Source organism: Cyprinodon variegatus, unplaced genomic scaffold, assembly GCF_000732505.1.
Source record: "Cyprinodon variegatus isolate N-32 unplaced genomic scaffold, C_variegatus-1.0 Scaffold464, whole genome shotgun sequence".
NCBI classification, from domain to species: Eukaryota; Metazoa; Chordata; class Actinopteri; order Cyprinodontiformes; family Cyprinodontidae; genus Cyprinodon; species Cyprinodon variegatus.
Window position 1 is genome coordinate 182,867 of NW_015150917.1, and position 14,879 is coordinate 197,745.

The 14,879-nt window shown below is 36.4% G+C and overlaps 1 protein-coding gene across 3 annotated transcripts in view; it reads right to left on the bottom strand.

Annotated features, from left to right (window-relative positions):
• ankib1 (ankyrin repeat and IBR domain containing 1) overlaps positions 1-14,879 on the bottom strand; it is a 45,056-nt gene that overhangs the window by 15,593 nt on the left and 14,584 nt on the right. For all 3 annotated transcript variants that reach the window (XM_015389539.1, XM_015389538.1, XM_015389541.1), the window contains exons 6-12: positions 11,317-11,525; positions 9,425-9,513; positions 7,811-7,955; positions 7,405-7,571; positions 6,650-6,738; positions 5,779-5,909; positions 1,679-1,813 (exon numbers count right to left, since the gene is read on the bottom strand). In XM_015389539.1, coding sequence (XP_015245025.1) covers positions 1,679-1,813; positions 5,779-5,909; positions 6,650-6,738; positions 7,405-7,571; positions 7,811-7,955; positions 9,425-9,513; positions 11,317-11,525 — 965 coding nt within the window. The remainder of the gene's footprint in view (positions 1-1,678; positions 1,814-5,778; positions 5,910-6,649; positions 6,739-7,404; positions 7,572-7,810; positions 7,956-9,424; positions 9,514-11,316; positions 11,526-14,879) is intronic.

Sequence of the window (14,879 nt, forward strand, 5' to 3'; positions counted from 1 at the left end):
TGGATACGGTAAATGGTAAATGTCCTGTACTTATATAGCGCTTTTTTTCAAGTCAGGAGACTTGACCAAAGCGCTTTACACTACATTCATTCACCCATTCACGCACACACTCACACACTGATAGTGGCAAGCTACATCGTAGCCACAGCTGCCCTGGGGCTCACTGACAGAAGCGGGGCTGCCGTACACTGGCGCCACCAGGCCCTCTGACCACCATCAGTAGTAGAGGTGAGTATTGGCATGAGTGTTGCGATTCGATACGTGTCGCGATACTTGGGTCACGATACGATATTTTCACGATATTGCAGTATCAATATATATTGCCATATTTTCCCCAGCTATCAAAATCAAATGATGAGATAAAACAAAAAGTGCTGTATATTTTCATCAGAAAATATTGAGTAGGTATTATTATCCATGTTGTTTGGGGTTTTCTTCCACTGTGACTGCCTCAAATACAGATTTGGTGCTGCAAGCACAGTTAAAGGGCTCCACAGCGCTTTCTGCCAGAGTGGTGGTGCAGAGGTAGCCCATTTTCCCATCAATGTTTTATGTAACCATTTTTTCTTTAAATCGATACTAAGAATGAAAGATCGATATTATATAGGGCAGCCGAATATCACGATATATCGCCAAAACGATTATTTCCCACACCCCTAATCAGTAGACAATGCAGGTGAAGTGTCTTTCCCAAGGACACGACACTGAAAGTCGGAGTCGGGGCTTGAACCGTCAATCCTTCGATTTCAGGGCAAACTCCTACATCCAATGCCACTGTCGCCCAAAACTCTCCTATCTCCATGGCTTCAGGTGGGATTTCAGTACCATGTTCACTGCTATGGTGGCTTGTTATGTCCAAAGATTGCTTAGGAAATATTAACAATCGTTTGGAAATCAGAGTCAAGGATTTGTGTATACTGTGCATATGAAGACTACTATTATAAAAAGTAAAGCTATCTATGCCAGAAATGCTAAATGAGAAATATAAATACCTAAAGGGAATACAAAATATGAACTGCATATTCACTTATTTTTTTTTACATCTAAAAAAAATCTATTTAACAGTAGTTGTTTTTTCTCACATTTGATTAGGTGTTGCCCCTGCTCCTATTTTAAACAGGTAATTAATCTGTCAATTGCTCTTCATGTTTTGGTCCTCAAACCAACATTTGGAATCAACCAAAATCAGTCTTTCATGTCTTTTTTTTTTTTTTTTTATAACCTTTTCAATTTTTGGCATGATCTTTAATCTATATGTTTAATTCAGCTGTAAGCTGTTTTTTTCATGTTAGAATTTCCAAACTGTAGAACATTACGAGCACAAAACTTAATTTCCTTTACAAAAACAGCTTTCTGGTTCTTTTGCTACCTTTTTTATTGACAAAGTATCAAATTAAATACCGAGTTGTTCTACAGCTGCTTTATGCTTTCATATAAAAATTACTTAAAAAATAATGGAAAAGAATTGTCTGCCTGTAAAATACTTATTGTACATCATAGCAACAGGAGGCTACTCAAATAACAGCTGTCATTGCACAACTGTGTCTACTCCCTGTTGTCAAACATGGCTGTGAAATCTTATTTAAGACAGAACATCTACTGTAACTGTGATGAAATCTTGGCAAATAGCATAGATCTCAGATATGACAAAACCCAATTTCATTGTGAGAGTATGTACCTCTTCTGTCATCCCCTTCGACTGTTCTTCCACCTGCTGGATGACTTCGTAACGAGTGCAGCGGTAGTAACCACCAGTTGAAGAGCTGTGCTTTTTCCACTCCTCCAAACAGATCCAGCAGAAGTCGTACTTACACTGGAGGAGTAGAGAAGACACATATTTTTACAATCTCTTCTGAAACTTTATAGTAATATAATTTTTACCTGTCCTGAGAACCAGCTCTGGTGTAACTATTGGATTCTTACTATAAAAGATGAGGAACTAAAGCGAGAGCATAACTTTTAAATCCCCAAAACATTGTTATATTTACTTGAACTCTTTCTCCCCTTTATTTGCTTTAATAGGTGGAAGATAAAGGATAATCTATATTTAGCATGATGAGAGCAGCTCCTTGGATGATGCAGTTCCTTGCAGTTTGCTGCCACCAGAAGGCTCACCGACAACATTAGCGATCAGAAAATCCCACTGGCATTGCAGAGTAACAAACACATCGAGCCACTTGAATCTGCAGCATGTTCTCATCTCAGTCATTTTTCTCCCTATGTCACAAGTGCTTCTATTGATGAGGAGTTAGCTACACAAAAAGGCTTGCATCTTTGTTGTCCTGGAAACACTGCTCTTCCATGACACTTCAGAAAAAACAATACAAAAGCTAAGAACGGAGGCTGGACGGATAAGGGGTATTTAATGGAAGCGCATACTCACAAACAAAGGTGTAAAATGGACAGACTAAAGGAGGGGGGAAAGTGTGACGGCACACCAGAAGGAAGAAGATAGCAGTTCCTTGGCAACACTGACTCCCATGTTTCCAAGCAGAGGTTAAAGCCATTTTTTACAAGGTAATAACAGGTCAGGAGGCTTAGCCTCATATGGCCTTTCAACTTGTGAAGGCAGCTCAATTTCACAAAATAAAACGAAAGTCTCTAGTCAGCCCATTTAACCAGTGGAGAGAGCAACAGGGCTGTCATGGCCTAAAACATCCCAGCAGTATAACTGTGGTGTGCTTCTGCAGGGAAAACAGCGACAGCAGCTTAGACTCATCCGACAACAGGTCATCACTATTTCCCTCTATAAAAACACAGCCTGAAAAGGAAAACCTTGAAAGTTAACCAAAGAACAGTTAACAGATTTTCATCCAGATGGAATTTCACAATTTTTGAGGTCCTAATGAAATAAACCGTCAAAGTAAATCCTGTTTAGCTCACAAGAAAAACTGCAATTAACTTTAAATGTAAATAGAAAAAACACAACAAAGATTAAAGAAATTATTTTGTGAAAGTAAATGAAAATCAAGGAAAATAAAATTACACGGGGGCCTAAGAAATCCATGCATCGTTTTACCTTCAACTTTTCCAAGTGAATTCTATCTTCTAATGCTATTAAGTCTATCTATTAAGTAAAAGCTCTTTAAATAAGAACTTAAAATAATTTAGTAACTATCTTACTAGCCAAATTAGCATGTTCACTCAGTTTTAAAATGATGCATTTTTTCATCTGTAACATGGCTCTCTCTGTGGCTCTATTTAATGCTATTCAAACACAATCACAGGAAGAGATTTTCTCCCCCACTTTAGACATTTTGTGATTTGTGTAACGTCAACATGCTGCACAGTGTTTAGGTGTCTTTTATTTATTGCCCCATTTACACTACCCCCTGAAAACGATCTGTGCAGAGTGCAGACCGAGCTTGGATCAGTTAATCAAACGAAGCTTGGTTCCAACGACCATTTCAAATCAAGCTAGCACGGTTCCCCGCCTCCTAGTGGCGGTGAACGATACTTCAGGATGGTAACTGGCGCAAACAAAAATGGCGGCGCCCATAACCTTTAAAGAACTTATCTGCCTGATAGCGTTGTCCATCCAAATTCTTAATTAGAGCCTTGGTCTCTGCATGATCCCAGGTTGCAGGACGCTCTTTTGATGCCATTTATTGTTAATAGCCTGAGAAGAATTTTGTGTTTTGAACAGGTGAAGAGATCTGCTAATTGCAAAGCCGGACACGCCGGAAAACCCACAAAATGAGTCAGCTGACTGCTTATGTGCTGTGCCAAGCCCTACTTTAGAACAAGTACTAGATTTAGCGCGGTCCGGTTGTGTCAGACACGGTCAGATTCAGTTTCGTTCTATTTACCCTTGACAGTTATCTCGGCTACTGTGCTCGGACCGTTCTCTCAGGGTTTCAGAAGGGTAGTGTAAAGGGGGCTACTGACTCTTGGTCTGAGTCAGGACAGAGAGGGTCAGACCAGAACCAGCATCCCATACAGTTCTTCTCTCACTGTGTTTCACAGTAAAAGTTGAGAAAATGTCTAAAGTGATAAAGAAAACCCATATGGCAAGTCCCCAAAAAATAAAATAAAAGTCTTAATAAGATTACCTCTACAAACAAACATAAAACAAACACAAAACAAAGATTGGTAAATATTAAAGTTGTTAACCTAAGAGGTCTCTTTAGGTCAACTTTTTTTTTTTCTCTAACATTTTATTGCCAATGCACTGTCACAAGGACAGAGCAATGAAATGAACTCTCTGCATTTCACCCATCCCTTGGGGAGCAGTGGGCTGCCATTTTGCGGTGCCCAGGGGTAAAGGGTCTTGCTCAGGGATGCAGAGTGGCAGTCTGTGGTAGTGGGACTTGAACTCAGAACCTCAGGATTCCAAGAGCAATACCCTAACCACTAGGATGCCACTCCCCATTTTTCAAGTGTGTGTGTGTAGCAACACATATTTACAGGATGTTAACATTTTCGGTGAAGCTGACCTCAGAATGTTTTAAAAGAATGAAGATAAGGTGACTAATAGAACACGATCCTCCTTTTTACAAAACCTTGTTTTTCAACAGACTTTACTGTCCTTCAGCCTGACAACAGTAAGAGCTTTAAAAAAAAAAAAAAGGCTCCTGAAGGTAAAGCACAGCTAAACACGACAGTATAATAAACCTGCTGATTGAATATGCCTTGAAATTTGATTAAAAATATCATCAACTAGAACTGCATCAAAACACCCCCAAACCATCATTTATCTTCAGCTGGATCTGGTGCCTTAGTGAGGAGGACAGTTTCACTGCAGAGGCAAACTTCTTTTTTTTCCTACCTAGAAGAAGTTCCAGTCAGTGCCATTTTGGTAGGCTCTTCATTAGCTTCCTCTTTTATTTGTATAACTGGGATATTTTAAAAAGCCTTTTCTGTGTAAACATGCAAAACTAAAGTCCTAAAGTGGTTAGCAGTTTGTCATTAAGTGGTGCTCTAAGATGAGAAAAGTTATTCATTTAAGTCCTAGTTTCATCTTTTGTGTCTCCAAATATTAAGAGTCAATGTGAGGCTACAAAACACTGAGCAACTGGAAAGCTGCATACAGATACAGGAAAATTAAGAAAACATTATTACTTGACTTATCATGAGGAAAAAAATAAACTGTGTTTTCATATGTTGCCTTTTTAAATTTTCAGGCTTTTAAATCTCTCTTTAGAAGATTAGAAAATAAATTTGCCCGTCTAGATTCACGACCGGTGTTCAGCAGAGTCTAAAGTTTATAAATATTAAATCAAATGTTCTGTTTCAGGGTTTTTCTTGGCACTAACGTATGTCAAAAACATCGCTTATGCAAAATTGGATAAATTCTCACATAATAAATTCAAGCATATTACTCAAAAATAAAAGTTTACTTTAAAAAAGCAGTGAGAAATCACACCTGAATGTAATAAATAAAACATCCAAGCAAAAAATTAAAGCAGTTGTCTTGATCATTGTTTAGACTCCACAGAGAGCTTTCAGGGGTCACAGAAGTTGGACATAGAAGTGAGTCAGTGTATAAGAAGTCAAATTACTTTGGGCTTAGCTTATAAATTATCCAGTTTACAGACAAGACTAGAAATTTGTGCTGGTTGGAAGTTTGGGTCTATAAATTAAGTTATTTAAGTTTTTTTTCAGGATGGACTAACGTTAAAACAATTTCAATTAATTTTTTAAACAGGAAATGGGGGGAAAAATTATGGCAGAAGCTCAAACAGTAGCATTTATTTGCCTACTTTAAATATTATTAATACAATTCGCTCTATAAATAAGCTATAAGAAGCAAAGCACACAGTGGTTGCAGACGCCTACCTTAGCGCATTGCATATGATTGCAGCCCTCATTTTTCTGTATTGGAGACTTGCATGTTGGGCAGGGTTTAGAGTTGGAGAGTAACCACAAGCAATTGGCTGCATCCTCATAAGCTTCGCTTACACCAGCCACTGCAACAGGAGTGGTAAACACAAGAAATAAAACCGTAATGAGATCAAATGAGAATGACTATTACCCCAGCATCAATACAAACTAATGCACTGAATGGGAAGTTGCTCTGCCTGAGTAATGTGTGCTGCTCAGGTATTTTACCGATATCTCCCCAGATGCCAATGCACCCACTCTCGCACACATTCGGTGTAATTGGCCATTAACAAAGCATCTCTGACGTGTCATTTGAAACACCAGGATGAAAGAGAATCTGGGGAGATTGAACAGGAGATAGTACCAAAACAAAATAATGGCCATTATTTTTCTCCTGTCACATCAACAAAACTGGCACTTAGGAGGAAAATGGGGCATCTTAAATCATCTGTTACATTGCTTACAGTCCAATTTCTGCTCACAGACATTGCACATGTTCGATTCATGGGTTAATCTTCTCAATTTATTATTTGTCATGAGAATGACAATTAATTTCTTTATAACTAAAATGTTCCTAGGAATGAGAAGCAGGCAATTCATTCCCAAATCAAGCACTCTTCTGCAAACAAATAAAAAGACCTAAGCCGTGAAAGAGTAACTATGTAATAATAATTTAATACTCCATAATCTAATGTTTCCTACTGCATAGATAAATTAAATAAGCTATAAAAACATTAAAATAAAGTATACAGACTCTGTAGTTATTGTGTAAAACCATTTCACTTTTTATCAAAGAAAAAAAAGGTTAAATTTTGTAAATACTCACATTCTTCAGGTTTCATTTCAGTGACTTTCTGAAGCCACAGCTTCCAGGTGTCACAGTCACAGGGCTCATGTGCCTCTCCCCGACATTCCCTGAAATAAACACCCAGACAAATGTAAAATAGAATTTAAAAAGTAAACAGGTTTGTATTCTGAATAAACATGAACAAAATCTAAAACAATACAAGAAAAGTACTAAAGCAGAAGGTGTAGAGACCTCAATTCACCTTTGGATGGCCAAATCTGCATTTTAACTCCACAACCTCTTCATGTTATGGAAATGATTAAAGCTGAACCGATGTTGGATTCATTTCCTCTAACAAATGGTGTGTCAATTAAACTCCTGAAGATACCCACCAGCTACTCTCAAGAACAGTATAATGAAGTGAGGCGCACTAAGGTATTATCATTATAATTAGATAGGATTAATCATGGTGGGCTAGAGGTTATACCAGTGGGCTACAAGGCAAATGCAAGGGCGGAGTGTGTTGCATTATGAATATGATAAAAGCACCAACTATAAATTTTTAGGAAGAATTAGCATTTTTCTAAGCTTATTTTAAGTTTTTTTTTTTTTTTCAATTCACACAGCTATTATTCTGCAACTAAACTCAAAACTGTCAATAAAAAAATGTGTTTAAAACTTCATCTTTTTTTTTTCTTCTGGATTACATCTCGCTAAATTCTAAAAAGCCAAAATGCTTAAAAACACAATTCTTGCTGATTCTAAAAGCAGTAGAAAACTGTTCATCTACTGACCAACAAAAGAGGTGGCCCTTTCCACAATCTACAGCAGGGGCCCGAAGCAGAGGAAAGCTCAAAGGGTCCGCGCTGGAGGTCCCTGGGCCCTGAGTGTTCAGTCGTACGGCTCTTTCACACCCCGCCACAGGACACCAGTGTATTGCTGGATTGTTTTCCACAAACGCCTGATGAAGAAAGAAAGCAAGGATAAGATCAGTCAACAAAGGTGAGCTTTTCTTTTGTAACTTTAAGATAAATTACGCTGGTTTCAAAGAAAATACACTTTATCTCCATATAAAGATGTAGAAGCAAAGAAATACAATTAATTTCAATCTATCATCAGTTTCCAACTTTTCGAGCAGAGGGTTCCATCCTTGGTGTTCATCTACCAAACAAATAAGGATCATTTTAAACCTGAACTGACCTTAATGTCAAACTGGAGGTAGCGCCTGTCCATCTCTCTGGACACCACACTTTCTATAACTTCCACTGGTACTAGCTGGTAGCAATCATAGGCAGGACAAAATATGTTGTGGGCTTCTCCCTCTTGAATCTTTAGGTTGAGAAACCTTTAAAAGGAAAAGAGTCGAACACATCAGAGAAGTATGAACAGAAACAGATCAAACAGAAACACACTGTGGTAAAGAGTTCTAAAAAAAATAGTAAAACTATGGAGAAAAATAAATTCAATGGCATTTCCATTACCTGCTTGAATGTTATTACATCTTTTATAGCATTATTTTAAATATTTTATAATGGCTTAGTAACATAATGTTTTCTACAAGTCACAGCCATGCAAAGTGAACTAATATGACATTTGCTGAATATAATCATGGACATATTTTTAATAATAAAGCAAACTTGACTAGAGTCTTCAGCTGAATATCAGTTGAAGATATCTGGGATAGTCTTATAATTGAATTCCACAGAATAAATGATATCCTGCTTCCCTCATTCCATACATTTGTGAAGTTAAGTTATTTAACCTATGAATTACAGCAAAAACTGGCAGGGTAACAAAAATAGATGTTAACCTTCAGAGGTCTCTTTGAATAGATAAGAAATGCTTAACCTTTTTTAGTGAAAAATCTGGAATAGAAAATGGGGCAGAAACAGGTAAGTACATTATAGTGTGACATAATGTACACTATAGAAGTGACATTATAATGTTCCTATGTACTTTTCATGGAAGCATTACAGACTTTTCCAGGCTCCCTTGAATTCAAAATGAAAACAAATTTAAGTAAACAATGGATTTATAAAAAAAAAAATCTAGTATGCACACACACACACATATATATATATATATATATATATATATATATGTCTCATGCAGGAAGTGTGGAAGAAAACGCGGCTTTTAAGGGTTATTATTCCACACCTATCTTAACCTAGGAAATACTTAAATCAAATTCCATACCTTCCTTTAATTTCCCATTCTATATGGGATCCTGAGATTACTGCTACACTGTTTACCAAAACAGACCACTAGTTACTACATCAATGCATGATTAAACACTTAGGACTACTTTCCCCATCTTAAATTCTTACAGGATTTTGGTTTGCTGACTTCCTCTGGCGAAAGGTAACAGTGACATGTCCAGCTTAGCAGGGATTTGCAAAAATGGGAAGAAAAGTCTGAACACGGTTTCAAATAGCAGGTTAGTTATGAAAATGTTTGGTTTTAGCCTCTTAGCTGTAAAAAAACAACAACTATATATTTCCTTTATTGATTCATATTGGAATACGGGGCTCGAAAGTAGGATTTGTGTCTTTGAAGCAGACCAGATTAATCCAGGTGATTCTGATTTAACAAAGCACTAAATAATGCTTCCCCAGGCACAACGTGTTTAAACACACCCATTTAATTGGTGTAAATTAAAGCACAAGGAATCCTGTTCAGTGTTTTTTTGGAATGGATCATCTATTGATAAGCATCCAGCTTGTTTTCATTTTCATGTCCCACACTAAAGGGCAACCTCTCTCCATTTGTGATGTTGTTAGCTAAAATCCAAATATTTAGATGTTTGTTACTTACCCTTCCCAGCATGATCTGCAGAAATCATGGCCACAGGACATATCTACAGGTTCCTCAAAGAAGGACATGGAGCACATGCAGATACCACACTGAGAGACAGAAAGGTTAAAACATTAATGTTGAACATGAAAATCACAGCATAGAAAACCTGCAGTTAGTTATTATTTATGATTCTTTTTGCTGAACAGTCTAAAAACGTAAAAGAAAACAGACTTTGAAAACATCTCGACATAATTGAATGTGCGACCTGACTTTACTGACTGGATCAGCAATGGATGCAGGTCCAATGGGTCAGTGTGGTGGGATTCCCCACAATAGCTTGCATGGTTTATAAAAAGGCAATCCTGCCCCGGTAAAAAAAAAGGGCTCAAAGATGACTGCTCTGTTAGCAGATTTAGTTTCTCACACCCACGAAAACAAACAGGGCCAAACACACAAGAGCTGGAAGATTGCCCCGCACAAAAAGAGAAAGAGGAGGCAGAGGGGTTCTACAATGCAACTATTGATTTGGGGACAACTAGAAGCTTTAAATAAGTCCTTGATTGCACCTGAGCAATTGGCACATTAAACTGATGTTTATAAAGGTCAAAAAATACAGACAGCTTGTCAAAATGAACAATTTCAAATCACAAAATTAATAAATCCTTACTGAACTGTGGTTTCATTTATATTGAACTTGAACTATAGCTCTGTGTTTCTGCCAACTGCACTTAGATATAATAAATCATCAACAATAATCATATTTAATACAAAAGCACAGAGTTCTTGGTCACTAATAAAGATAAAAATGACCTCAGTATATTATAGAAAATAATATTTACTTCTATTCTCAATTTGTCTCAACCAAAATCAGCAAAGTGATATTTCTCTGGTGGAGTATGTTCCGTATGTGTTTGTATGGCAGACCACATGTGAATATACAGTACTCATTTCTACAAAGAAAATAATATTAACAAATCATTACTCGTTGACAAAGGTAGATGTTAAAGTGCTACCATCACTGACTGGAAAAAAAAAAGACCAAAACGTGAGGATATAGACTTCTTTCCAAATCAGCCAGACGTTGCACTGAGACTCAGGCCCACAGCATATGTGTTGCATTATTTTTATACTTGTAAAACTGTTCAGCAGAGATATATACACTAGGGCTGAAACAATGAATTGGAATAATCAAGATTGATCAATTATTGAAATAAATGTCAACTAATTTAGTAATTGATTTATCCTTAACTGGAGTATGAAGAATGTAAAACATGCCTTTAGTTGACTGAGCAACCCACATAGTAGCAGTAATTATACCAAGATCGTGAAATAAAATATAAACATTTTGCATTGAAAATAAAAAGAAACATTTTCGTCTGTTAACATGCTCTATTCAGAACTCTTCAAGTGGAAAATTTTGAGTTTCAGTTGAATTCATTTGTAAAAAAAAAAATCTTTAAAGAATATTTGGCCATAATTTGGCCGAATAATTGAAAAAATAATCGACAGATTAACTGATTTGCAAAATAATAATTAGTTGCAGCCCTATTGTACACACATAATTTTTTCCCATTTCAGATGGTTTTCTCTGAAACAAGATAAGAAAATCTAAAGCTGCAAAGGAAGTAACTAATGAGCTTTATTCCATCCCCCTTCTTTGTAGCTGGAATAATTTATGCCGTAGATTCTTAGCAACTCTTTACTCCAACAACTCTGCTGAAAACAGAGAGAACTACTTTAAAAGCAAAGGTAATAGAAGCCTCCCTAAGCACTGCATTATGTCTGCCATGTCTTTCCATCACTGTGTGTACTGAAGAGAAACCTCATACCAGACTGAATGTTCTGTCCTCAATGGATCAGAGCAGCACAGACATCTAAATCAGGAGGCATGGAAACTTGAAATTACTCACCAGAGATGAATCGTCATCTCCCGCAAAGAGGCTGATTTGGTCTGGGGTGGTGACGGAGGAGCGGGTGGTGCGAGGAGTGCGGGGTGATGGCAGCGTGTCCCAGGCGTTGTAGCCACTTGGAGGCGGGTTGGGCATCTGCACCCCTGAACGTTGGCAGCATTCCTCTGCGTTGCTCATCCAGGCTTCCAGGAGCTTCTCTCTGTCCCAATCTGACAGTAATGTAGAGACACACTAATCAGGCTATTTTTCTTTAAACCCAACCTGCCAGTTAATCCTCTCTTACATATGGTTTCCGCATTTTAAACACTATAACATACAAATAAAATAAACTTTGCTGCAAGTTCCATTGTCACTGCATTAGTTGTTTTTCTTTATCCAACAGACCAAGCCCAGATTTCAAAACCATCCCATTTTCAGTATTCACTAAATGCATCAAAGCGGGTACCTAAGCTTTTCCTAATTATAAAAAACTTGTTCCAATTAAAGCCTAAAATTTGCAAAATATCCTAGTTTGTTTTTTTTACACTCATATTCACCTGTATGTTTAACCAATTACCATTTCTACGTAAAAAAAAAACTATAAGTAATGTGAAGTGGAGAGGACTTAACAATTTATACAGACGTTTATAAGAACAGTCTGAAATAAAGAAAGAAATCAGAAAACTTTAACCCCTTAGCTCCCACCTTTGTTCATTTTTATTACTTGTGCATAAACAGATCGCTTGCCCAAATACCATTGGCAAGTAAAATAGTATTATAAATCCCACATGTTTGTTGTATATCTCATTTGAAAGCTATGATCTTTTAGTTTCTAGAGATTGCTCTCAGGGATTCAAATATTTGTGCTTTGTATCAAACAAGGCTGGCAGTTAACACAGAGCCATTATTCAAAGCCCATATCCTGAAATCCACAAAGGAATGTTTCAAAATAAGAGAGAAAGGCTGTGTTAAAGACAGACAATTTCCAGCTTGCAGAATTTTACATTTTCGATACATTTCCAATCATTTCTTCTCTCCTCTTGCTCCCATTCACATAAATAAACAATCTTTTCAGCCTGCCCCTACACTTTTGACAAAGCGTGGCAAAGCTTCTATTATCGACAACCAAAATACAAAAAGGTGAAAGAGGAAAAAAAAGTGACATCAAACCCATCTAAGTGGGAGCTAAAGGGTTATTAGCGTGAGCTAGGTTTTAAGCTACTAAAGTCAAAACTAAAGCGGCAATGGACCATATAAAAAAAAAAAAGTACAAAAAAACAAAAACTATTTTAAAAGATTTATTTAAAGCTTGAAATTAGAGTGGTATGATTTTACTTTACTTTGTTTAAACAAAATAATAATAAATCAAATAACATAACCTTTTTTTTTCTCTCTGGGTTTTCAGAAGCCTTTACCAAAGATTTTCTGGCACCTAGTTTTGCGTTTTAGAACAGATTCCCAACATATTGTAAGACATAAAGAGAGTTTAAATTCTTTAAGCCTAAGCTAGAGATGACTTGTGGACCGTGTCTCAGTCCAAATATTCTCCCCTCTTAAAATAAGGAACATGACCGGGTCAACTGCAATTAGGACACTATCAGCCTGGAAACACGCTTCAGCAGCAATCAAATGCCTCCGACTCCAAATGGCCTCATTTAGATAATGAATGTCGCAACAATTCCCCCCATTTCCATTCAATTAAAACCAATCAGAGACTATAACCCTATCTTCCTGCCTTCAGCTACTAAATATGAGTCTGAAATTAAAAGTTTTGTTTCACATTTAGAAAATGTAAATTATTAGAAGCATTGAAAGACAGACAAGCAGGCTAGCAGCAGGAAACATGATAAGAAAGCTAAAAAGACTGATATGGAAACAGAAGTCAGTAACTGTGGAAATCTGTGAAAGTTTCCAAAGCAGCTAACGATAAGCCATTCCTTTAGACGTTAACAAAAATCCCGAAGTGTTTTATCCTCTTCCGACCGACAGCTAGTACTCCCATGATAGAGGCGAGTAAATATAGCACAGCTTGATTTCCTTTAAGCTCCCACAGGCACCTCCTGCATGTGGCTTCGGCAGCTCAACAGACAGCTACTGCATCTAAACCAGGTTCAATTAAAAAAAGACATTTTCTGAAAGGCCTCAAATCAAAGAATGATTTAAACATTACACAGGTTTTAGAAGTTGTGTCCAGAGGCGAACGTTAAGTGCATCCACTTTAAGAGTAGGTGTCTTAAGGATGCAAATTAAATCTGAGCCCCAACACCCTGACTCAGTAGTTGATCCAAAACAACATGATGAAGGAATCAGTGAACTACTTCTATCAAAAAAAGTTATTAAAAACCTATATATATATTTTTTTTCCCGGTAGAGAATAGCTTGTGATTATGAAAAAGCAGGAAACCTTCTTTATTAGAAAACAAACCTTAAAAATATTTAAGTATGGGTGCTAAATTCACATTAACACATTTAGATATTGCTTAAAAAAAGGCTTGTTTTTAACCTTTAAGCAGATACTAAACACGTTTCATAAATTCAAGTTATTTTGTTTTTTTTATTATTGGTCTGATGTTAAATTCTAATCCTAATTTTTCTTCTTTTATTGGTTGTAAACTAAAGAAAATAATCTTATTTTACAATAATAAAAGCTTTAAAATATCAGTCTAATTAATATATCTAATCTGTTTCACTTCGTGAAGTAAGTTCCTGAAATATTTTGCCTTTTTAAAAATATTATGATGACTGAATGGGTGTGGATTCCCAGTTACCACTAATTATTTGAAATAAAAGAACAGACGGGTAAATAATACATTCTGACTTGTACATTTATTCTTATCTAGAAAAATCGGGGAGAACAAATCTAATTAAAAAAAGAGGGGCATTAAAATCTTCCTGCGTGTTTGCTTGAAAGGCTCTGCCTTTCTTTCACTGAAAATGATTTAACAAGGGTAAAAGAAACCCAGAAGGTAGAGTTAATTTGATATAAAATCAAATGAAAAGCCAAGAATACACATGAACAAATGTTCATCAAAAGAACTACAGGGGAAGTCTTGCACCTGCAAGATATCAAAGTCTACATGCCCTTAAGCAGAAACAGGTCGTACAAATTGAACCTGTCAGTTTAAAAGCAAAGTTTATGAGGAAAAATAAAAGCTAAGTATTAGCAAAGAATAATGAGTTACAGTAATAATGAACAGGTTTAGAGCGGAATAGAAAAAGTTTTTAATCAGTCAGGGGATAATTTGAATTTTAGTTATTTACCTTATTTATTTTTAATCATTGACTCAATCTTTTGCTTTTTTTGTCCTTACCGAGTTGCAAGCTTTGTCAAAGGGAATCTTCTCTTAAAAGTTAATAAAGTAGTTTATCCCCGTTGTACAACCCTCAACCATGTAAATGTTTCACCTCAGGGTTTCATTTTTTCATGACCCTGAAAGTTTGATTTCATTTCATTTCCATTTGGAATTATTTTTAAGGTATTTCTGAATTGAAATGATTTGTCCAGAGTGCATTGTTGCAAGACTTTATTGTTATGATTGCGTGGAAAATGCTTACATCTTCTTAGAAGCTTTTATCTGTGCAAT